The 24437-nt window shown below is 37.7% G+C and overlaps 3 protein-coding genes across 3 annotated transcripts in view; 1 reads left to right on the forward strand and 2 right to left on the reverse strand.

Moving 5' to 3' along the window:
• LOC105226316 (leucine-rich repeats and immunoglobulin-like domains protein 3) overlaps positions 1–18418 on the reverse strand; it is a 33477-nt gene extending 15059 nt beyond the window's left edge. The window contains exon 1 of the mRNA XM_049452489.1: positions 17147–18418. The gene's annotated coding sequence lies outside the window, so the exon portion shown is untranslated. The remainder of the gene's footprint in view (positions 1–17146) is intronic.
• A 458-nt stretch (positions 18419–18876) lies between these two features.
• Positions 18877–19935, forward strand: LOC105226283 (ATP synthase subunit s, mitochondrial). The gene has a single exon (XM_011205109.4). It carries the CDS (start codon positions 18951–18953, stop codon positions 19602–19604), a length of 654 nt encoding a protein of 217 aa, XP_011203411.1. The 5' UTR covers positions 18877–18950; the 3' UTR covers positions 19605–19935.
• On the reverse strand, positions 19874–24279 carry LOC105226282 (valine--tRNA ligase). Its single transcript, XM_049452495.1, has 7 exons — positions 23908–24279; positions 23545–23712; positions 22746–23300; positions 22188–22687; positions 21919–22126; positions 20708–21737; positions 19874–20643 (listed from the first exon to the last, which is right to left on the reverse strand). The coding sequence occupies exons 1-7, from the start codon at positions 24106–24108 to the stop codon at positions 20141–20143; spliced, it is 3165 nt and encodes a 1054-aa protein (XP_049308452.1). The 5' UTR covers positions 24109–24279; the 3' UTR covers positions 19874–20140.
• Positions 24280–24437: the final 158 nt, after the last annotated feature.

Consider the following 24437-nt stretch of genomic DNA (forward strand, 5'->3'; position numbering starts at 1 on the left):
TTGAGACTTCTCGTCAGCAATCTATTGATTTGCACTTAAACATTGCTGATTTTGTTGGTTTGCTATTGTAACGAGTCTCTAATATCGATACTCGAGTCCAGCGTTACCCGAAGGTCAAACCGAAGCACATGATTGAGTTGTTTAGCAAATATCACATATAAATGTACAAGTGATATCTAAAATAACATCTCCGGCACACAAATCTTCTAGCAATCAGACAACAAAATTACAAGCGCACAAGCACACTCTCTCATAGTTGTGCATATTGCTAAATAAAGCCAACGATGTATGTGTATTTTCGCAAGTGTCACATGGTGCAACGACAATTCGAGATATCTGTAGACAGGGAGGCAAAACTGGCACAGACGACACGCCGTCAGACAAGTCACATACACACATACATGCATGTGGGTACAGTACAAATATTTGGATAACCGTGTGCATTTACGATTTTCTGCTGACCGGCAATAGCGCTGGCACAGCGAGCGACCGACAGGCAGATGTGCCAAAAGGCAGCCAGACGAAAATGTCGTCAAACAAAAGTGCGCGTAAAAACGTTTTATTTATAAAGTCGAACGAAATTTGCGCACTTTTCAATTTCGTGAAAAATCAAACGCCCGAGACAAATCTTATTTTAACTTTCGCTTTCGCGTAACAGGTCGATTGAAAAGTTCCCGGCCAACCATAGTAAAACTTTTCGTTACAAAATAAGCCGGAGTTTCGCGTTTACCGCTTCATTCGACGAGAGTTTCTTCCCAGCGCGCATTCTTTTGAGACCTGTGAACAGGAAATAGTGGCCTGGGCCAGATCTGGCTCTGGATACGGTGAGTCCGGAATCATTTAGCAGTCCAATTAATGGATATTTTTGCCATCGGCTTCACTGACTTGTGACACGGTGCATTGAGTTGGTGAAACAGTATTTTCTTTTTCTTAAAATGCGGTCGATTTCCAGCAGTTTCGTCCTTCAAATGGGAAAATAACGCTATGTAACAGTCACGATTCATCAATCAAGGTGATCAATAAATATTATTACATGCACATTCCAAAATACAGACGCCTTAAGCTTGTAAGACATTTTTCCAACCTTTGAAGCGTGTGTTAATCGTGTGCAGTCCATTCGGATGACGGTTAATTGGACTTCGGAATGAAATGATGGAGCCATGTTTCATCCATTGTTATATATCGACGATAAAATTCGGGTTTATTGCGTTTGAACATCTCCAAACACTGGCCCAAATTATCAATTCGTCGTTGTTTTTGTCAAACGTGATCTCACACTTTGCACAGAGCTTTCTCGTACCCAAATATTCGTGTATGATATAATGTACACGTTTAGTTGATATCTTTTAAGTTCCTGCTGTCTCAAACAACTTCACTTTACAGACATTCAAAATTATTTTGTGGACTTTTTTATTGTTTTCGTTGGTAACAATCTTTTCTGGGCGTCGACTGCGTTCACCGTCTTCGGTGCTCATTTTACTTTATCTAAACTTAGGATACCAATCCTTGAGGGTTGATTTTTCTGGTGCAATATCTGGAAACTCGTCATCAAGCGAAGTGTTTGCTCTAACTGTATTTTTATCCCTTCCAAAATATATACCCGAGTTTACAACAGCGAGTCAGTCGTTCTTACTTTTCGCTGTTTTGCGCCAATTAAGGATTCCAGGTGTAGCCAAGGTCCTTCTCCACCTGGTCTTCTTAATGGAATGGAGGTCTTCCTATTCCGCTGCTTCCCCCCGGCAGGTATTGCGGCGAATACACCTAGAGCTGGAGTGTCTTCATTCATTCGGTCAGCATTACCTTTAGGTAAGGCTTTAGGGAAGGTTAGGCTAAATTATATGGATTTAATTCTATTAGCATCTTCTATGTGCCAGGCCGGAGACTTTTCAATTGACCTCTTATTTTCTTCCCTTGACTTTTTATACTTAATTTAAATATTTCTTATTTTTTATTTTCTAAGCACATGCCTGTCTGAGCATTTTTAAGACACAGCATATTCTATAACGTATATATGTATGTATGAGGGCTCATTTTTTATGTGTGTGTATTCTTTCTATTTTTGAATATCGCGCTACAACAACGACACGGCGCGACGAGGTGCCCGGTATAATTATTTGAAAAAAGCATGAAACTTTTATGAATCAGTTGCAATTACAGTGCAATTACATTATTCGCTAATTACGACACGTTTTTGTTGTGCGCAAACCAACGAACATGCATAAAAGTACGTGCAGACCTTTGTTCGATCAAATACATACAGACATACATACATACGAACAATTTATTCAAGCGGATCTTTACTAGTGATTCAGACAAGCTTTTATCGCAGATCTGAAAAAAATCCCAATTTCCTGTCGTGATTTACTTGCTTTACGAGCATACACATATACATATATACAATACAAATTATACAATAACACATGTGCGCATGGATAATTATAAAAACGGCTGCCACAGATTGCATATTTTGAGGCCCATTAGAACACGTGCTTTACGAGAAGGAAAGTTTTTTAATTACTTATTTTTAAAGAGAAATTACTATGCTCGTATAGTGCATGTGCTGTAATAGAATGGATCACATCGTGACACATACGTTTGGTAGATACTTATAGAGTCAATTACAAAAACGTAAGAATTATTAATTTTCCGAGGAAAATCATTTATTCATTTTATACAAGATTCTAGCTCGTGACAAAAGAAAACTCCCAATTTTACCTGAGTTCAGGGAATTTGATTGAAATATAAACAAATTTAAAGGATGTAACGTAAAATGAGGTTTTTGGTAGATGAGATCTTGAAAAGAACTATCACAAGAAATGGTTCTCAATGATAGTCAAGCGAGGTTTCAGGTAATCTCGTCTGTTGAAATGAAATCATCAATGATACTGGAATACGATAAAATGCTTAACAGTGCTGCCACTGAAAACAATATCCGACCAACATAGATCCCTGTGTGTAGAGACATCAATCAAAATGAGCTCGCCGAACACCTGGAGAAAGAAGCTGCAGCATTCAATCCGATATGACTACAATCGCTCTTTGTTGTGGGCTCTCACACTTCATGCGAGGAGCTACTGCAAGAGGAAAGCGCCTGTAGAAAAATGCCGCTCACAAGAAGTGCCTGAGCTTCGCAGACGAGAATGTTTCTCGCCTGTTTAAAACTTCGATACAAAATGGTTCAAGAAACTAATCGACGTTCCCAAAAACAGGTTAAGGCAGCTTGTGGGATATTAAACAAGTCGCTGCAGGCTCCAAAACAATGATAAAATCTTCGGTGAATTTGTTCAGAATGAACCTCTACAGAATACAGCAGACAAACAAAGTGATCGATGAAAATCAAACCCGTGTATGAAAAACCTTTTTATTTGAAAGGTTATCTTCAATAAATTTGGAATGGTGTATTATTATTCCAGGTAACGCTACAATCTCCGTACAATTTATTCAGAACAGACCACTAGGGATATTAGTTGCCATTCAAATTGACAGATGGAAATCAATATAGAGACCCAGCATGACCTATTACAAGATCACTATTAAGTTCTGCTACGAAAGAAACTACTTCTAATACGGTATAAACAGTTTTTTCAAAACCAATCTGAGCCGGTTTTTTTCTCGCTTCTTAGAAGTAAAGGAAGTGAAACGGTTAGAAATGTGGTTTGATTAATTTACTTCAGATGATTTTTTTTTCACAGAGCAAGTGATTGCGTCAAAACTTATATATGACATTAACAAAAGAGGACGCACCTAGTGTGAAATAAAACAATAAAAAACCTAAAAAAAAAAATAAAAATTGTTTTTCCATATTTCGATAGGTTATAGCTTTAAAAATTAGATATTTTTAGTTTTAAGTCAATATCTCAGCTAATTTTTGAGTTTCAGCCTTCTAAAGTGCAGTCGTTCAGTTCACTCAGTTCTATCAGCTTATTTTTAAACCACGTTTTTCCCGAAACGTGGAACGACAGCCATGGTGTTTTGCTCCAAGGCCTGAATCGAAGCGGGATAGTCCGCATAGACTTTAGACTTCACATATCCCCACAGAAAGAAGTCTAACGGTGTGATACGAGTATTCTACCATCTTGGTGGCCACTCGACCGGCCAAAAACTAGAAATTATCTGCTCATCCAAATGTGAAGTCCATTTATTAATGCGATGTGTTTAAAGCCGGTTATCATGGCGCAATAACGTCCGCCATTGATGGTTACGTTCTCACCGGCAAAATTTTTGTAGAAATATGAACCGAAGTTTCCACCGACTCACAAACCACACCAAACCGTTGCTTTTTTATGAATGAAATGGCACCTCTTGAGTCTCTTCTGGTTGCTCTTTGTCCCAAATGCGGCAATTTGGCTTGCTTACATACCCATTAAGCTAGAAATGGGTCTCATTGCTGAACAAACTTTGGCTCGAAAACATCGGATCTTCTTGGAACTTTTCAAGAGCCCAGCGATGTCACTTGGTACAGCTGTATTTTGTACGTTTGTAGTTTTAGGTTTCGGCGTAAAATGCGACAAGTCGCTTCATACGTCAGTCCGAGCTCCTGAGTTCGGCGCCGAATCGACTCTTTACGGTATTCGTGTACACTCTTAGCCTTGGCTGCTATATTTTCTTCTCTGCGTGCTGAACGTGGTCTATTCGGTCGAATATTATACAAAAATTATATTGGGTTTCATTCCACCTAAGGACTCATTATGCAGCATAAAAAACAACTACAGACACATGTACATATATGTATGTATTTACGTATGTATATTCATACAGAGCTTCCAATACATGTTTCGTATTATTTAGAAATAAATTAAAGTTTAAGTTGAAAATTTATTTGCAAAAATGTAATCTAAGGTTCCACCCTAATGCGTATGTATGCATGTATATTTGCACGTACGAATTCAATTGTTTCTGCCTTAACTAATTAGTTATAATTTCACTTAATGCAATTTAGTTGACTTTTTTGCTTATTGATGTTTATTTGTTCCACGATAAACACAAAAAGTCACTTCCAAACGAACCTACACTAAGCACACACATACACACACACTCAACATACATACATATGTACGTACTCAATCTACCAACACAAAAATATAGTTTATGAAAACGTTTTGGAGATGAAAATATTTGTATTTGTTTAGTGTGCACTTAGAAATTACTATGCATACATACAACCACAAACACACACATACGAAAACACATGAGCATTTGAACGTGGGCAGATAGCTATCTGGGTGATAAACAATTCGTTCTCATTTCATTGGTTTTGCATTTTTCCACTTTGAGCATAGCCACTCATTCTTTCCACCATAATTGTCATCTGTTACAAGGGCCTTTCGGTGCACAAAGTTCTAGGCAGTCGTATACATTAGTACCTAAGCATATGTGTACATATGTATGTTTATATGCATGTGTATTCAAATATGTTTTAAGTGCTGGCCATAAAAGTTAATAGGATTGAGTTTTGCCCTGATTTATAAAGGTATTATTTTTTGCTCGCATTTTTCTAGTGGTGAATGAGTTAAAACGGTAAAATAAGTAAAATGATATTGCAAAACATAAAATTATTGTTTAAAAATCAGCAATAACGGGTGCTCGGGTCCCAAGTTTTCAAAATATGGTGACTACTCGGTATTATCCATTGACTTTTCGTCTATATCAAAACCTTTCGATTAAATAACGGTAACTATTCGATGTTATCCAAATGACTTTTTGTCCAAAATCAAAACCTTTTACTTAAATAATATAGTTTTTAGGAGCATTTATGATATGCGTACGCATTTTCCGTTAGAACGGATAAAATTCGGATAAAAATATTTCAGTTGGCCCATCCGTTGAGTTTAATTTTCAATGACTCGTTCGAGCATTTCGACTGGTCATTTGGGAACGACAGATGTGACGTTTTGTACCAAGGTCTGAATCGAAGCGGGATGGTCTGCATAGACTTTAGACTTTACATATTCCCACAGGAAAAAGTCTAACGGTGTGGCATCACATGATCTTGGTGGCTAATCGACTGGCCCACCAAAGCGTTATCTCAATAAATCCATTGATTGATGCGATGTCAGAGAAGTAGTGCCGTCTTGTTGAAACCATATGTTGGCGAGATCACGAGCTGCAATTTCAGGTATCAAATAATCGGTTATCATGGCGCGTCATTGACCGTTACGTTCTCATCAGCATCATTTTTGAAGAAATGTGGACCAATGATTCCACCGGTCTTAAACCACACCAAACCGTTTCTTTTCTGGATGAAATGGCAACTCTTGAATCTCTTCAGGTCGCTGTTCGCCCCAAATTCGGCAAATTTTACTTGCTTACATATCCATTGAGCCAGAAATGAACCTCATCGCTGAACAAAATTTGATTCGAAAACGTAGGATCTTCTTGGAACTTTTCAAGAGCCCATATAGCGAAGCGATGTCGCTTGAGAAGGACGACTGACTTCAGTTGGTGTCTCTTATTCTCGACGTAAAACCCGCCAAGTTGTTCCATACGCCAATCCGAGTTGCTGTGAACAGCGTCGAATAATATGATAGCTTGACACGACTCTTGCATGATCTGTCAAAAATAGGCTACCGGAAAAAGTACCTCTACTTGGATCGGCTTATATAATGGCTTTCACAGCTCCATTTATTACAGAATAAAAGGATATAAAAGACCTACATCTTGATTTGATCGGTCTTTTGTGTGACATCTAAACGCTATAGTGGTTAGATTGGTTAGGTTAAGTAAATAGGCAGATTTCCGTGAGACCATGAATAATCCCCATTTGGACTGCTAGAGTTGCTTGTCTGTTGTTATGGCCAGAAATTTTAAGTACGGGTCAGAAAAACCGTCGTATATTTACAAAGCGCCTAGAACTCGCTAATATTCGGTAGGATCGATTCGCTGGATTCGCTGGATTCGTAGAAAGTACAAGTATGGCAACCGAGATGCTGCAATTTTAGCACGGCGAAAGCTGGAAAGTGTCTGTTACAACCTCAGCTTCCCCCCTGCAACAATCTTTCATCTTTTTAATCGTACCCAAAATCTTTAGCCTCACCGCGAGAGTGTCAAATGGACCGTATCCAGTTAAGACAGACCTTGCTAAGAGCTGGTAGTTTTATGGAACTTTCGCGTTCCCCTCTGAGCCGGAAGGCTTTCGCAAACCCACAAGTACTGGTATATAACCAACGCTTCGTTAGCGTTAGGGGGAGGGGGGCCCATAGATCTAGTAATCGAGTGCACATAGACAGGGGAACACTTGCATGTTCCTATCCTAATGGGATTTTGGTAAAGCTGCCATTGGACAATAATCTATATCGGATTTAGTGAAGATAATTTGTCAAATGAAAGGATTTCCTATAGAATAACTAAGTTTTGATAGGTCAATTTGTATGATGCCAGCTATATGCTGAAGTGGTCCCATCTCGGCGATTCCGAAAAATTAGCAGCTTTTTGGAAAGAACAGTACATGTAGAAAATTTTGGATCGATATCTCAATAGGCTACTGAGGGTTCTTTGAAATCGAGCATACAAAAAAAATATTTGCCTAAGTTTCTAAAGAGGGTTAAGGATTGCTGAAAACTACATAAATATTATTAAAAATGGTTATATATTTTCTCCATAAATATATATATTTTATATAAATTCTTTTCTATAAATATATATATGTACGTTCCGTTATACTTTTAGAACACATCATTTGTCAATACTTTATGCCAACCACACCCGCCAGCATAAAGCACAAAAACAACATTCTTATCAATTTATGAAATTTTTTTTAGCGTACCAATATTTTGCGCAATCCAGTAAGTAGATAAGATAATAAATATTTATATTCGTAAACAAAGTGTCCGAATTACGTGCTGAACAACTCGCTACATATTGGAAAGAGGAGCGAGTAAAAAATATAATATTTTGACAGGAGCGTAAAAAGTGTAACATTTTTGGCATGTTTTTTTTAATCAAAACATAATATTGTTGTAGGATAACATTACATACATACATACATACATATGCCGAAAGTTAGGTTAGGAAAATGCGCTATAAATAAAGTGTAGTGCGAGTATCTTATCGCTTATCAGACGCGCTAAGGTACAAACACTTGTGCAATTTTGTTATCGTTGTTGGCCAACACTCCAAAAAGGTGTAATTCTTGAAAATCGCCAACAACAAAAAACATAAAAACAATAAACACTCCACTTACGACACTTATGTCGTTCTATTTACGACTCGTATCGATATTTTTATGGTATTTACGAGCAATTCACGATGTGTTATGCCGAAAAAACAATTCGGTTGCATTAACCATAGACGCTAATCAAGCGGAGCGTTTGTAAATAGAAGTAAAATAAAATTGTAACAGTAAAGTTTATTGAGGTTATTATGTTCCTTTTTTTCATGAAGTTATATAAATTATAGATACATATATACATGCATATAAGAGTGTGTACATATGCGAACTTTTTTACGCGATTGTACACGATTTTTCAATTTACTGCTGTTTACTTGATAAAAATGTTTGCGACTATTGATAAAGCGATATTGATTAGAAATTGCTATTGATTCAATAAAAAATTGAAACGCAAAATTTTTATACAATTCGAAAACTGTCAATACTTTAAGCAAAAAGTTATTGAGATCGTAAAAAATGGTAATAACAAATGCACAGAATCTGAAAGAATCCCGCTTTACCGACAATCGGGTCTACGTAATCTGAACGGTTCGGAATTTCTGGATTTAGCGATGTTTTCTGCATATACGAAACAACATAATTCAGTCTAATCGGTAAATTATTAAGAACCTGAAGAATGATTAAGAAGCTGCGAGCTGAAAACAAAAATACATTCATAAGCGGAACGAACACGGATTTTTTATCGGCTAAGGACGCTCGAGTGGGCAGCATTCCGCCCCAAACTACTTGAGGGATTTTTTTGAAACTAAAACAACAACATAAAGAAGTCTTATAAAATCAGTAAATCAGTGAGAACCTAATGATTGATTAAGAATTTGAAAGCTCAGGCTAAAAAGTTGACATCGTTTTAAGCACTTTAGAATGGCTATTCGTTTTTTTGTCCGATTTATGTTGTGGTATCTAGCAAAGAAACAACCCTTGTCTTTCAAAAGTCTTATAAACGTCCTTTTTAAACACTGAACAGGTTATGTTAAATTTGTCACATGGGAAACGTTGGAGACCATATACATATGTAAAGTGCATATATAAATGATCAGCGTGACAAGCTGAGCCGATTTAGTCATGTTCGTCTGTCTGTCGGTTTTTCTGTATATACACCATCTATTCCCTCTGTTTCAGAGATATCGAACTGAAATCTTGAACAAGTCATTTTCTCCTATTACCTATCTTCAAACCCAGTATTCATTATTGGATAATGTTCGACAAAATAGACCACGTCCAGCAGACAGTGAAGAAGACATAGCTGAGAGTATACACGAAGACCGCGAAAAGTCGAGATCTTAAATTGAAAGTGTACAAAGTACAGCTTGCGCAAGAACTAAAGCCGCTCGACCTTCCCGAACGAACACTATGGGCACTTGAAAAGTTCCAAGAAGATCCGACGTTTTCAATCCAAATATTGTTCAAGCAATGAGACCCATTTCTGGCTCAATGGGTATGCAAACAAGCAAAATTGCCGCATTTGGGACGAAGAGCAACCTGAAGAGATTCAACACCAGCCTTTCCATCCTGCAAAAAAAACAACGACTTGGTGTGGTTTGTATGTTGGTGGAATCATTGGTCCAAATTTCTTTAAATGAAGCCGATGAGAACGTATCCGTCAATAACGAGCGTTATCGCGCTTGATAATCGACTATTTGATACCTGAAATTGAAGCTCATGATCTCGGCGACGTTTCAAAAAAACGAAGTCACATCCATTGCATCAATCAGTGTATTTATTGGGAGAACATTTCGGTGAGCGGATAATTTAACTTGTCAGCCGGTCGATTGGCCACCAAGATCGTGTGATATCAAAGCGTTAGACTTTTTACTGTGGGGATGGGGTCGATCCCGCTTCGAATCAGGCCTTAGAGCAAAACATCTGGCGTGTCGTTCGCCAGTTACCTGTAGAAATGCTCAAACGAGGCATTGAAAATTGGACTCAATGGATGTACCATTTGAGACGTAGCCGCGTCCAACATTTGAAAGAGGGAATCTTCAAGAAATCAATGCCAAAGAATGTTCTTTCGAATGATAATTCCACATTAAAGTTGAGATTTCTGTTTTTAAGTTTTACAAAGAAGGTATCAAGATTCAGCACGGCCAAGAAGTTAAGCGTTACGTTTTTGTTTTTAAGTAGGGAACCTCGAAATGGATCGGTCTTTATATATGGTAAATCTGAGATTGATGACGTATTCCCACCACACTTCCTTTTGAGGTGAGACTAGGAAATTACACAAATCTATACTTCCACATTCTTGATAAATTAAATTCTATTATTTTTAAATTCTAAAGCCAACGCTGCATTCGCTTACCACAGTGATGCTACGCATATTTCTAGCCGTAGAAGTATGTCCATGGAACTACTACAACACCAACTAGGGGATTTGTGGAAAATACCAAAAGGAAATGATGCGCATAGTAAGAAAATGGCAAGTATTGTGGAGGTAAATATTTTTAAGCCTTTCCATAACCATACAAAGCGAGTAGTTATAAGCGAAAAAGGCAATGCGATAAATTATCGGCTGGCATGCGAGTGTGGCAAACGGTCGTTAAATGTTGTCCGCAAAGCGGTAATGATCACCGCCTTACCAAGAACCAAGAAATGGTCAAGCCGCGTGGTGGTGATGCTGGCTAGCTGTGAAGCTACAGCGGCAATGCTGCGCAACGATGACAAGGCATATACGATTCACATATGTACATATGTATGTATGTATGGTATATAAATGAATGTGAGGCGGCTGAAAAGCACCGACCAAGCTGAACGAATGGCAGTCCGGGTATGAGTATCCAATTATAATTTTTTTATACCGAAGTCAATGCAGAATCACGTCGCATCAAGATTAAGAATTCTTTTCTTCACACCTTCAAGTGACGCTTACCAATAACAAGCAGCAGGCACAACGGCAACACCAACAAACAAACCTCCAACCAGCTGCTGAGGCATCCAAATAAAAAACGTAGCTTCAAAGAGAAAAAGAATTTACAAAGAAGGTATCAAGATTCAGCACGGCCAAGAAGTTAAGCGTTACGGCAATACCAACAACAACAATAATATCAACAATAACAATAATACGAACAACAACAACAACAATCAGACCAACCAAATATAACCAGATTTGAAAGGAGCCAAATAAAGCTGACAGCTAACAAAAGGTATAATGAAAAAGTTGAGAAAAGAATTCGCTCGAAATGAATGCCACGAAAAAGTGGCGATCAGACAAAAACTACACTCCCCGAGTCGTATTGTCCGCCAGACCATTGTATCTATAGTACAAATTCACACACATGTGTGTACATCAATCTACATATGAATGTGTATATGTGTGTGTATGCATGCTTGAACATATGTAAGCGAAGGTTGAAGGCATTGTAGATCCATTGGTCATGGAACAAATCAAACCGGACTGAACTGAAATCCAACGCACAACAAATGGTCAAAATATGCCCAAGTTGTGTGCCCGCATGCAACGACAACAACAACAAAATGCAGTAAGAAAACAAAAATACGGGATTATATTGTCTCTTGTAGGGACATGGGTACGACGGCGACGCAACACAGCTGAAACTACAGCCATCAGCTCAACTAAGTAACACCAAAAAATCAGGCGGCACAATGAAATGCAATTTATAAGTAAACGTAGGTAAGTGTGTGTGTGTGTTTGTGTATGTAGGTGTATAGATTGGTATAAGATGACATTGATTGTGATACATAGACGCTTAGAGATTATGGCGACCAACAGCCTCAAATAATAAATAGTATTCATTGTCAATGAGTAGGATTACCAAGCAAAACTACGAAAAAAAAACATGCTACTAAAGGGTGATTTTTTAAGAGCTTGATAACTTTTTTTTTAAAAAAAAACGCATAAAATTTGCAAAATCTCATCGGTTCTTTATTTGAAACGTTAGATTGGTTCATGACATTTACTTTTTGAAGATAATTTCATTTAAATGTTGACCGCGGCTGCGTCTTAGGTGGTCCATTCGGAAAGTCCAATTTTGGGCAACTTTTTCGAGCATTTCGGCCGGAATAGCCCGAATTTCTTCGGAAATGTTGTCTTCCAAAGCTGGAATAGTTGCTGGCTTATTTCTGTAGACTTTAGACTTGACGTAGCCCCACAAAAAATAGTCTAAAGGCGTTAAATCGCATGATCTTGGTGGCCAACTTACGGGTCCATTTCTTGAGATGAATTGTTGTCCGAAGTTTTCCCTCAAAATGGCCATAGAATCGCGAGCTGTGTGGCATGTAGCGCCATCTTGTTGAAACCACATGTCAACCAAGTTCAGTTCTTCCATTTTTGGCAACAAAAAGTTTGTTAGCATCGAACGATAGCGATCGCCATTCACCGTAACGTTGCGTCCAACAGCATCTTTGAAAAAATACGGTCCAATGATTCCACCAGCGTACAAACCACACCAAACAGTGCATTTTTCGGGATGCATGGGCAGTTCTTGAACGGCTTCTGGTTGCTCTTCACCCCAAATGCGGCAATTTTGCTTATTTACGTAGCCATTCAACCAGAAATGAGCCTCATCGCTGAACAAAATTTGTCGATAAAAAATTTTCGAACCGAACACTGATTTTGGTAATAAAATTCAATGATTTGCAAGCGTTGCTCGTTAGTAAGTCTATTCATGATGAAATGTCAAAGCATACTGAGCATCTTTCTCTTTGACACCATGTCTGAAATCCCACGTGATCTGTCAAATACTAATGCATGAAAATCCTAACCTCAAAAAAATCACCCGTTAGAATGCTCTGATGACTTTGAAGTTTATAAAAGACTCACTTTAATTTTTGAGATATAATGCGCCAGCGTTTTGAAAGAGCAAATTCATAGAGATATGAATTTCGTATGTCACATACATTAGAGCGGGTCGATTTTTTCCTATAAAATCACGTATGTAGAAATTTTCGTCAGATCATTCTTAACCCTAAGTGACTATGGCTCTAAAACCGGTTTCGAGCGAACGATTTTTAGGGCAAGTTTAAAAAATCTGAATGATCGGTTGTATGGGAGATATCTGATATAGTTATTCGATCCGACCGATTCCGACAAATAATCAGTAGAATATCAAAAAGTATCTACGTAATAAATTCGGGATATCCCAAAAACCGACGATAACTTTTTAAGATCCCTATAAAACTTCGCCTTCAAAATCGCTGGCTGGAAACTAGTTTTAGACCCATAGTATCTTAGGAAAAGTTGTTCAATATACGCGATTTGTGCAACATAAACGTTAACTTCAGCTGCATCGAAGCTTAATACCATTCACGGGAGCAATTGTTACAGATTAAAAGGTATAAAAAGATGAATAGCTTGATTTTCATGGGCTGGTTTGTTAGACAGCAGATATTGTGGGACTGATAATGAGGTAATAGAAACTCGGTCTGGTGATTGTGGAAGCATCGAAATGTAGTCATTAAATGGAGAGAGGTTAGCTTGTTCATCTCGAAATAATAAATAAAAAATAATACATTCCGACAGTTCATTGTTCATCTCCTCAGCCCTGGAGGGAGCATAGTTTGTTCGACGTCCTCAATCCGCGTTGTATAGTTGACTGTGTCAAAACCTTTTGAAAAGACCTAAGCTTCGAGGACAGTCCTCTTACAAGTAGGGTTCTGGTTGAGGTCACGAGCTAACTGGTCGTTAATGATGCAAGGTGCTGTGGTGTTGTTATGCGCTTAGCGGAAGGGTGGTCGGTGATAAATTGAGCACCTTGGTGAGATAATTGAAGATACCGGAACTGATTTTATACGGCCAACGGCTGTTATTTCGAGGATCTAACCCTGTTTGGATCGGTAAGTAATATGTTAATTGTGCAAATCCCACAACAACCTGTGCTACGATTCCGGAAGTGACTCGGATTTTATCCGGCCAAAATGCTATTTCGAAGATTTAACACTGTTTGGAGGATCTAAAATCTTTTCGCCTTGTCCAACGAACTGTGCAGTATAAACTGTCGGTTAAAATACCTCATGCACTTTTTTGAATTTGAGGAGGCACGAAAGAGGAATTGAATTTGACACGGTGTACCTCCTCGGATTTGACAGGGGTTTGACAGTAGTCCAAAGCTTTCACACTCCGGCGGAGAATTGCCAATGCTGCACCAATTTCGTACGGTTATGTTGATCTACCAGTTGTCTACAAATTGAGATCAGTTATCCCTCGGATCGACTGGCATAAGAAGTCGCGCTCTTTTGCTATTTGCTAAGACTGCTTCTTCAGATGGGAAATTTGGTCGTTGTTCTTGACCTTTGGATAGCAGAGCTGAAGCAATAGCACCAGCGAGCCTTTGCAAAATTGGACTCAGACTGGTCATCATGCTGCCTAGCTGAGCTTCGTGGGACCATGGAAGTCCCTTTTTCGCTACTCCGCGAAATCGCAGTATAGTACAGTCATTTAAGCTTAAATTAGGTAAGAATCTCGGAATTCGATATACCCATTTATATGACATATATTTTTTCGCGGAGTAGCGAAAAAGGGACCTCCACGGTCCCTTCAAAGGTGAACTTACTATAATGACTGGACTAGTAGTGTGTCGACAACATTTTGACTTTTCGGAGGCCATATTGGACATTTCAGGGAATTAAAATTACGTTATTAAAATTTATTATTAAAAAAGTGTATTAAATTCTGTATAAGCAAAGTAATAAGAAAGGTATTCAGTCTCTTTCAGATTATGCATTTATAAAAGAGACGGCCGCTTGGCGCGGTAAACGACTTAACTTGGATTTTTTTTTCTAAATTTCCAGATACATATGTATATTGCTTTTCTTTCAATTTATTGCCGGTAATAGGCGAAAAAAAGAAAAATCCGTCACAGCTGCAGGCGGGTGGCGGGAATCCATTTTGACTGCTCATTGTACCTTTTTGAGGATACGAATCTATTCATTTTGCAGTTGATATGCATACCAACATATGTATGTATGTATGTAGCATGCGGGTTGCCTAAGCCAAGTACATACATATGTATGTACATACATACACATGTGCTACAAAATAGTATGTTCGTCGGCCAGCAGCACCTACCGAACTTCGGACAACAAGCAGCACACAAGAGTCTGCTCTTCGATGCTCTGCCCACAGCAATCCCGCTGTTTTGAACTCACAACTCGTACTTTTATTTTTATGGCTGTGAAGTCGCTGTTTTGCTTTCTTTTGTTGCTTCGCACCTCTCCAACGTTCTTTACCAAGGTTTTTATTGAGCTACCTTCATTGCTTCTTGCCTTATTTTTTGTATGTGTTTTTATTTTTGTTATAAAATAAAGTGTAGGTACAATCGCACATTCGACGAGTTTTTGGTGTTTTCTTCACACCTTCATTGCAATTCACTGGAAAAGACCACTATGAGGTTCTTTTTGTATGCCTATTGTATTGTAGGCATTGTTATATTTTTGATGTTGTTGCTAGTCTACAGCAAGCTCAAAAGATGTTTTGAGCAAGCACCGAAAGAGTCGAACTTAAAGCTAAGTTTACTTGATATGTACATATGTATGTATTTAGCATATGTATATGTATGTATGTATTTTTTCACGTGCTACATATTAAGCTCCATATGAAGTTCATGCAGCGCTGAGCAAAAAAAGCAAATACTTCACACAGCTTGGTAAAAACGAGCTGTAAGGTTCTCGGCTTGTCGGCTGTCGGGTGGTGAAACTGTCGTTGCCTTTCACACTATAAATTTCCGTTGTTGGACTGGTCTGCGTTTTTGTTTGTATAATATGTAGATGCTGAAGTGAACAATTTTCATTGCTATACCCTTAACAAGAAGATTTAGAAGGAAACGTGTTGGAGCCTATAAAATGTGTATATAAATGATCAGTGTTGAATTAGCCATTTAGTCGCCCCTTTTTTTGAGATTTTGACAGTTGAAATTTTACACATGTCCTTTCCTAAAGAAAAAGGTTCTCAAAATCTATTTCTTGTATGGAAAAATTTTTAATTTGAGGAGATATCACAAAATCGAAAAAAAATATTCTAAAATATCTGAACGTAGTTTTCAGATGAGCTCACTATACATATTTATAGCTGCCATACAAACTTAAGGGTCAGAATGAAAAAACCTTGTATGAAAACCTTTTTTATCTGAAGATATATTTTCACGAAATTTCGCATAAAATAATATCCCAGGCGACTCTACAATATCCAAAAAAAATCAGATCAAACGACTATAACAAGTAGGCAAATTGTTTATTTGTGAATGGTATTCTAGCTTCGGTGCAACCGAAGTTAACGTTTTTTGTTGCATTTTTTCCATCGCTCAACCTTCATCCTACACAACACTAAATAGAACTTTAAAAGAATAATCGTCATGTAGGAAGATACACAATATGAAAACCGTGTACTAGATAGGCCACATACATATGTATGTACTACATTTTTCATCGATTGACTGGACTCACATGATTATGTGCGATTATAATTTTTAGTTTAAGAATTTATAGTTTAATTAAATTTGTATGACAATTTGGAACAATTTTTTTTAAACACACATTTTTAAATTTACACTAAACCTTATAAAATATTTCAATAATTCAAAGTATATCACATAAGACTATTAGCAAAGTCAGAATGTTTTATCTGTCAAAATTAAATAATATTCACAAAAATTAAAAAAAATATATATGAAACCTATATCTGTACAATGACTAACTTCAAGCTAAATGCTGTCACATTTCAATGACATTTGAGATAAATGTAGAAGATAAAAGGAATAAAGAATGAATGCTCCACTTTTGCAAATGAAAATAACATCCCCATAAGATTTGCACCACTATAGAATTTTCCACATCTTAAATTTCAAAGCATTTAAAGCTGTGCTTGCTAAAAAATATGACAGAAGCATGATTTGGGGTGGTTTCACCCCCTTTTCTTTTAACCCCATAACTTTACACAAAACTTTTCCATTACAACAAAATTGTAGATACTAAAAAATGTAAGTTTTGGATAAATATACAGCTAGTTCTACAGTTTATATATAACATGCTCACCATCAATTCCAATAGTTGCGCCGTCTATTTATTTAATAAAAATTTCCTTTATTTGCTTGAAGAAAAAATCCTTATTGTACACTCTACACAAACCAGCAATTTAATTTTTGCAAATTAGAACTGAACACAGATTATATTTATAAAACTTATTAAATTCGTTTTTTTTTCAAATTTTTATATTTATTTTATAACAACACATATTTTACATTGATAAACGTATTTTTAATATTTTCATGTATCTTATAGGTTTTTCACTCAACACTTAGGAATAGTTTGTGGTAGTTTTTATGCGCGAAGAAAATTACAATTACGCCCAATTCTTAATAACGATATAAACGTATTAAACAACAACGCCACACTGACTGCCGCAGCCTCTGTGTCGTCGGCAATGTTTGTCCGCCCGCTTCGTAATCATTTTCATTTGCCTGATTTTCACTTCGCTGTTGCTGCACACACACACATACTCCCACTGAGTTTGTACACTCGAAGCCAATGAAAAAAAGAACAAGAATAGCAAGCTGCTATTCTCTCAGTACACTACTCAATTGTTTTTGTCGTTGTTGGTATTGATGCCACTGCCGCTGCTTCTATCCTACACAGCAGTTGCACACTCGAAAGTGTGAATGCACCACAGACGAATACAACAAAAATAGCACCTCACATTCAACCATTTAATTTGATTTGATTTCGCCTTTTCTTCTTTTTCTATGCGCAAGCGTTTGTGTATGTGTATGCACTTATATGTGTATTTTTGTTCTCCTCTTTTGGGCACTTTCTCGTTTAAATCTGCTTGTTCGGTATTGCCGCGGAGGTATTGTATTTGCTAGCTGCCCAACGCATCCGCTTGGTGCGAAAACAAAAACAACAATACAACATAAAACGAAAAACAATACGAAACGTCGACGTCGATGCCGACGTAAGCAACACAGCGAGATTCCGTTTTTCTTCCTACGTTTGGATTGCGTTCTTTTTTTCTACTTATTTTTGCTTTTGCACTGATTTTGTTTTTTTCTCAATTGCTTTTGCCCATACACTTTTCGCTTTACATTGCTTGATTCACAGCATAGACAAAATTTAATTCATTTTAATGACGATTTCACTTCGATATCCTTGCTAATATCAAACACTTGTAAAATATTTTAGTTATTTTCATTTATTTTATATGTTTAGGCACTTTAATTGGTTTATTTCTCATTGAAATATTTTATAATCAACAAAATAGAGGGCAGCAAACTTTTCACGTAAATCTAAAATCAAAGAACGAAAATTACTAACAGTAGTTGCCACGTTGATGAGCTCAGCGAAACATCACACGCTGTAAGAATTTTTTATTTATCTTATAGAGGTATAAAAATTAAACGTTTTAAGCAAATAGCTCATACTTACTGAAAATTTATTTGTAAAAATCTTTTTTTTTTGCTTTATATTCAACATCATTGCATCAACTCTTAGATTTCTTCTGTTGCGCAAATATGGCAATGATTGATAAATCAATGCTGTTGTCTTTCTATTGGGACAAGTTCTCAAAAGGCCTTGTTTCTATGATTTAATTTTTGAAATCAATTTACTATTATAATATTATTACAGTTTGTCAAATATAATTTTCTTGCTAATATTTAATTACCTTGCAAAAAAACGAAATTTCATTCATAATGTTAAACGAAATGTCGTGTCACACGTACATTTATGTAGTTGGTAACGCAACAGAATCAAAACAATCGAACATAAACACAAACCATATGATTTTGACGCTGAAGTTACTTACATACATAAATGTTTTTATTGCATCAGTTCTTCAAACAAAATGTTTATTTTACGCACAATATCTAAAACAAATTTAATTCATCAATGTCAACGCACTTTTAATAGTGTTTCAGCAAACAATAGCATTAATTTGCTAACTAAACTTAAAAGCGTGAATTTACAAAAACGTGAACTATGGGGTTACGTAGCAATTGCGTTCAACAAAGTTGACAGTGAACGACTATCCAAAGTGGGACCGGATCGGCTGTGCGCAGAATGGATATTGAAAAATGGTGGTGCAGTCGGTTTAGTAGGCATGCAAAATCGGGTACTTAAGGACTATAATAGTCTGCCACCGGAGTCGGTAAAATTCTATCTGCAAGTCATTGATGCCACTAATGCATCTATTATGAAAATGGGACTCGATCACTTTGCCGGTTGTCGGCATATAGATACAGTTATATTTGACAACTGTAAGCATCTGGAAGATGGAGGTCTTGAAGGTTTAATACATTTGAAAAGCACGCTTAAAAGATTACAAGTTTCTGGTTGCTATAACCTGAGAGACAGCTGCTTTGATGTAGTAGCTCAATTGACGGCGCTGGAACAGTTACGTTTGTTCGATTTGTTATATGTGAAGGATATACAAGGCGTGGCCACTAAACTACGGCAAGCGTTACCAAATTGCAAAATTGAAGTGAGAGCAGCAAAGTAGACTGATTTTCAAACTGAAAATTTTAAATACTCAAAATTGACATACATCCAAATATTTGTGAAAATAAGTGTCTTTCAAGTGAAACATATGTACGTCATAAATAACGCAGGATTTGGAAAATATTTTCAATACGTATTCTCACCATTTGTAACGGTTCACGTTGTTGACACACTGAATCAAACCGAACTCTTTTCGAATGCGTAACCGTCGCTGAGTGTATACTCAGATATAAATATATTTGCATACTAAATTATTTAAAACAAAATTAATTATCTTTGATATTTCTGTAGTAAGTTAAGTTTTTAATAAAGTTAACATTGTTTAATAGCAATTGCGCTAAAAAATATCATTCATTGAAAGCACCATTCCATATTTATCTCCTTCACTAAGCTTGCAATTTTAAGCCAAATAGCTTTTACACAAAATAAATAAAACAGAAAAAATGTCGGAAATAAAGATGAAGCTAAAACTAGGCGGTAGGCATAAATGCATAGTGCTAAAGTCGAAATTATGTGCAGAGACTATCTATCAGCCATTTACATTAATTTCAGGGTCTCAATTGCGGCAATGATGCGTTGCACTTCACCCTCCGACTGTTGTAGTTTCTCTGTGTTGGCCGTTTGCACTTCAGCAGGCACTTTAGTTGCATAATCAGCAGCCTGCATAGCTTGCTTCAATTTTTGCACAGTTTGGTCTAACTGTTCTTTACGTTTTTGCAACTTTGTAATTTCCTTCTCCGATTCTATGAGACCCTTGAGCAACAAATGCACTTCACATTGCGCACTCACAGTGAGTATGGCGCAACCCGCCGGCGGTTGAGTGTCAAATTCGATTTTAGAACAGTAGGCAATTGTGGTCAAATCGCTAGCATATTTTTTGAGTATCGCATTAGGCTGTTCATCGGTGCAAACAATGTACGCCTCGGTCTTCACTTTATTGGGCAGATTGTAGTCGGAACGTGCTGAGCGTATGATACGCGCTGCTTTCTGCATAAACTCAACATCTTTCTCCACCTTCTCATCGTGCCAAGTAACGTTTTCTGCAAAAAAAAAAAATTCACTTTTTGGTCACCAAAAACAAGAAAAAAATACAACAAAACTTACCTGGATATGCGGCTACGGAAATGCTGGGTGTCGTATCGGCGCGTGGTAGACGTTGGAATAATTCTTCGGTAATGAACGGCATGAATGGCGATAGTATGCGCAAACCCAAATCTAAACACACGAAAAGCGTGCGGCGCGCAGCAGCTTTCTGTGCGTCACTGCCATTTTGGAATATCGGCTTCACGCATTCCAGATACACATCACACAAGTCGTACAACCAAAAGCTGTAGCAAGCGCTGGTCGCAGCGGCGAAATCATACTGCGCAAAACCAGTGTTACAAGTCTCAATGGCTGTGGCCAGACGCGATAACACCCACAAATCCATATTGTTTTCATTGCCACTGAGCGGCAAATCCGATTTATAGCGCTCCTCGCCGGTAAAGTACATCAATGCGAATTTCGTTGCATTCCACAATTTGTTGCAGAAGAAACGGTAGCCTTGCACACGATTAATATCCAGATTAATATCACGAGCTTGAGTAATATAGGCGCAGAGTGCAAAACGTAGCGCATCAGAGCCACATTCTGGAATGCCATTGGGGAAATCTTGCTTTTGGCCAGCTTTAGCCTTTTCAATTTCGCGTGGATCCAAATTGGAATCGTACAGCAGCTTATGTAAGTCCTCAAGTGATATGCCTCGAATAACATCCATGGGATCAATGACGTTACCCAAGGATTTGGACATTTTACGGCCATGTGCGTCACGCACCATGGGATGCAAATACACTTCCTTGAAGGGTAATTTGCCGAGCAGCTTTTGCCCGAAGAATACCATACGCGCAACCCAGAAGAAGAGAATATCATGCCCGGTTTCTAGCAGAGTTGTTGGATAAAAGGCTTCCAAGTCCGCCGTATTGTCAGGCCAACCGAAGACGGAGAAGGGAAACAGACCGGAACTGAACCACGTGTCTAGCACATCTTCATCCTGGGTTAAGACGATTTTGCTGAAATCCACATTGAATCTTTCAGCGGCTTTTTTGAGAGCTTCTTGCTCCGTACGAGCAACGATCCAGTAAGCCTCATCGTCGGCCTATAAACAAAAAAACAGAAATTTAAATTTTAGATTATTTAATTTTTTTTGCGAAATTTTTTCTAAAATTTGTATGAGTTACCCGCTCATCCGTATTAGTAAGCTTATGCATAATTACAATTTAAGAAATTATAGTTTAGATATAATAGTGAGTTAATGCTAATGTCAACAAAGTACTAACCGTGCCGGCTTTAATGCTGTCATCATTGAAGCTCACATGGTAGGCCGGTATACGATGACCCCACCACAACTGGCGCGAGACACACCAATCGCGTATGCCCTCCATCCAATGATACCAGATTTTGGTGTGATGTTCTGGTATGATTTTCAAGTCGCCCTTGCGCACAGCTTCAGTTGCGTCAGCGGCCAATTGATCGCATTTCACATACCTAAAGCAAATTTTGAAATATTTTGCACTCAAAAAAAAATATATTTTTTTTTATCACATACCATTGCGGTTTAATCATGGGTTCCACTACGTCTTTGGAGCGACTGCAGAACGGCACGACCATAGGATTGTTGACTGTCTCGCGGTACAGACCCAGTTCTTTCAGTTTTTCCAGTATGCGCTTGCGACAATCGAAACGTTTCATGCCCTTGAATTCGCCATAATCGCCGATAATGTATCCATCGTCATTGAAAATTGTGATGAATGGTAAATTACAGCGTTTGCCCACTTCATAATCATTGGGATCGTGAGCAGGTGTAATTTTCACGGCGCCCGTGCCAAAATTCATATCAACAAAGTCATCCAAAACGATTGGTATACGACGATCGCAGAATGGATGTTGCACAAATTTGCCATGCAAATGCTTGTAGCGTTCATCTTGCGGATGCACAGCCACAGCAGTATCACCCAACATGGTTTCAATACGTGTAGTGGCCACCACAACTTCTTCATCGGAATTCTCGATTTTATAGGCAAACTTTATTAGAACACCAAATTCAACCTATGGAATATAGTGATTAGCATATAGAACAATTAATTTTTTTTTGTAATTAAAATACCTTCTCATCATAACCGGGTATAGAGAAAAATGTTCTACCCGGTATATCAATTTTGTCGACTTCAATGTCTGATATAGCTGAACGCAGCGCGCAAGACCAGTTAACAAGACGTGCACTACGGTATATACTGCCATCTTCATGCAGACGCACGAAAGCCTCCGTAACAGCTTTACATAATTTCGGATCCATGGTAAAAGCCACACGCGTCCAGTCATAAGACGAACCCAAACATTTAAGCTGATCGTAGATACGCACACCTTTTTCTCGACGCCAATCCCATATTTTTTCAATGAACTTTTCACGTCCCAAATCGTGTCGCGTCAGCTTTTCCTCGCGCCAAAGTTTCTTTTCAACCACCACTTGCGTGGCAATGCCAGCGTGATCACAACCTGGCACCCACAACGTAGTAAAACCCTTCATACGATGGTAACGCGTAATGGCATCCTCAATAGCATTAGTTAAAGCATGACCCAAATGTAGAGAACCAGTTACATTGGGTGGTGGAATTACCATAACAAATTTGCCTTTGGGATTCGGTTCGGATATACTGGTACGCTGGAGGAAGATAAACAATAAAAATTAGCTTTGAAAAAAAATAACGAATTACAGTGAATATGCACGTAAGTGACGAAACTGCAATTAAAGTTTCATCAGCTGTAGTATTGCGGTAGGCCTGTATACTGCACCTATATGCAAACACTAAAGCTGATTCGCATTCTCTTATTGCTAATATATGTATAGGTGTTTGTAGTATATTTATACATACATATATGTAACGTGTATTTTGAAGACTACTTACGCCATATTCTGGTGTGAAAAATCCTTCCTTTTCCCACCAACTATACCACTGCGCTTCAACATAACGTGGACTGTAAGCGTCTGGTAGTGCGCCTGTTATATCCTTCTTCTCGCCAGGTGCAGTATTTGCCGTATATAAAGCAACCTCTTTGGTCTCCTTAACTTTTTTCTGCAATATTGCATAAATTTAAAATAATAAACAATGCAGAAAAAGTAATTGATATACAATAACAAAGGGCACCACCGTTGTTGTTGATTTTTACTTTCACTTCTGTGCCAACATTGCAATTGTAATATCTAAGTACATGTGTATGTACGTATTTGGTTTTTTCGTTTTTGGTAGGCTATTCTTTTGAGCACTCACCTCTGGTTTTTCTTTTTTCTCCGTTGCTGCTGGAGCAGCCGCTTTTTTATCCAACTTTGCTTGTAATTTGGCCAACTTTTCGGCCTTCTTAGCCTCTTTTTCCAATTGCTTGGCAGTTTTTGGTGGACCAGCAGCAGGCACCTCGCCGGTTGCGGGTTCCGATTGGGTCACAATTTCACCATTTGTATTTGCTGGCTCCATCTTATTCCAGCAAGTAACTTCAATTGAGGTTTTAGAAGTAACGACCTATGAAATTATTATATTTGCAGATGCAAATTTGAGTTATTTATATAGGTTTGGTTGCCACGAGGTACTACTGCTGCAACACGAAATTTGTTGAAAAATGACAACTAAAGTGAATGCAGTGTGTAATAGTAATGCTGACTACGTACTATGATTTATTGCGCGATAAAGTTGTGGTAATAAAGGTCGTGTGCTCTTTTTGCATGTTATATGTTGATATTTTGTTTACCAATTTGTTTCAACAATGTTTCATAATTTAAGAGTATAAAATATGAATAAAACTTCTA

The sequence above is a fragment of the Bactrocera dorsalis genome, chromosome 3, assembly GCF_023373825.1.
Source record: "Bactrocera dorsalis isolate Fly_Bdor chromosome 3, ASM2337382v1, whole genome shotgun sequence".
NCBI lineage: Eukaryota > Metazoa > Arthropoda > Insecta > Diptera > Tephritidae > Bactrocera > Bactrocera dorsalis.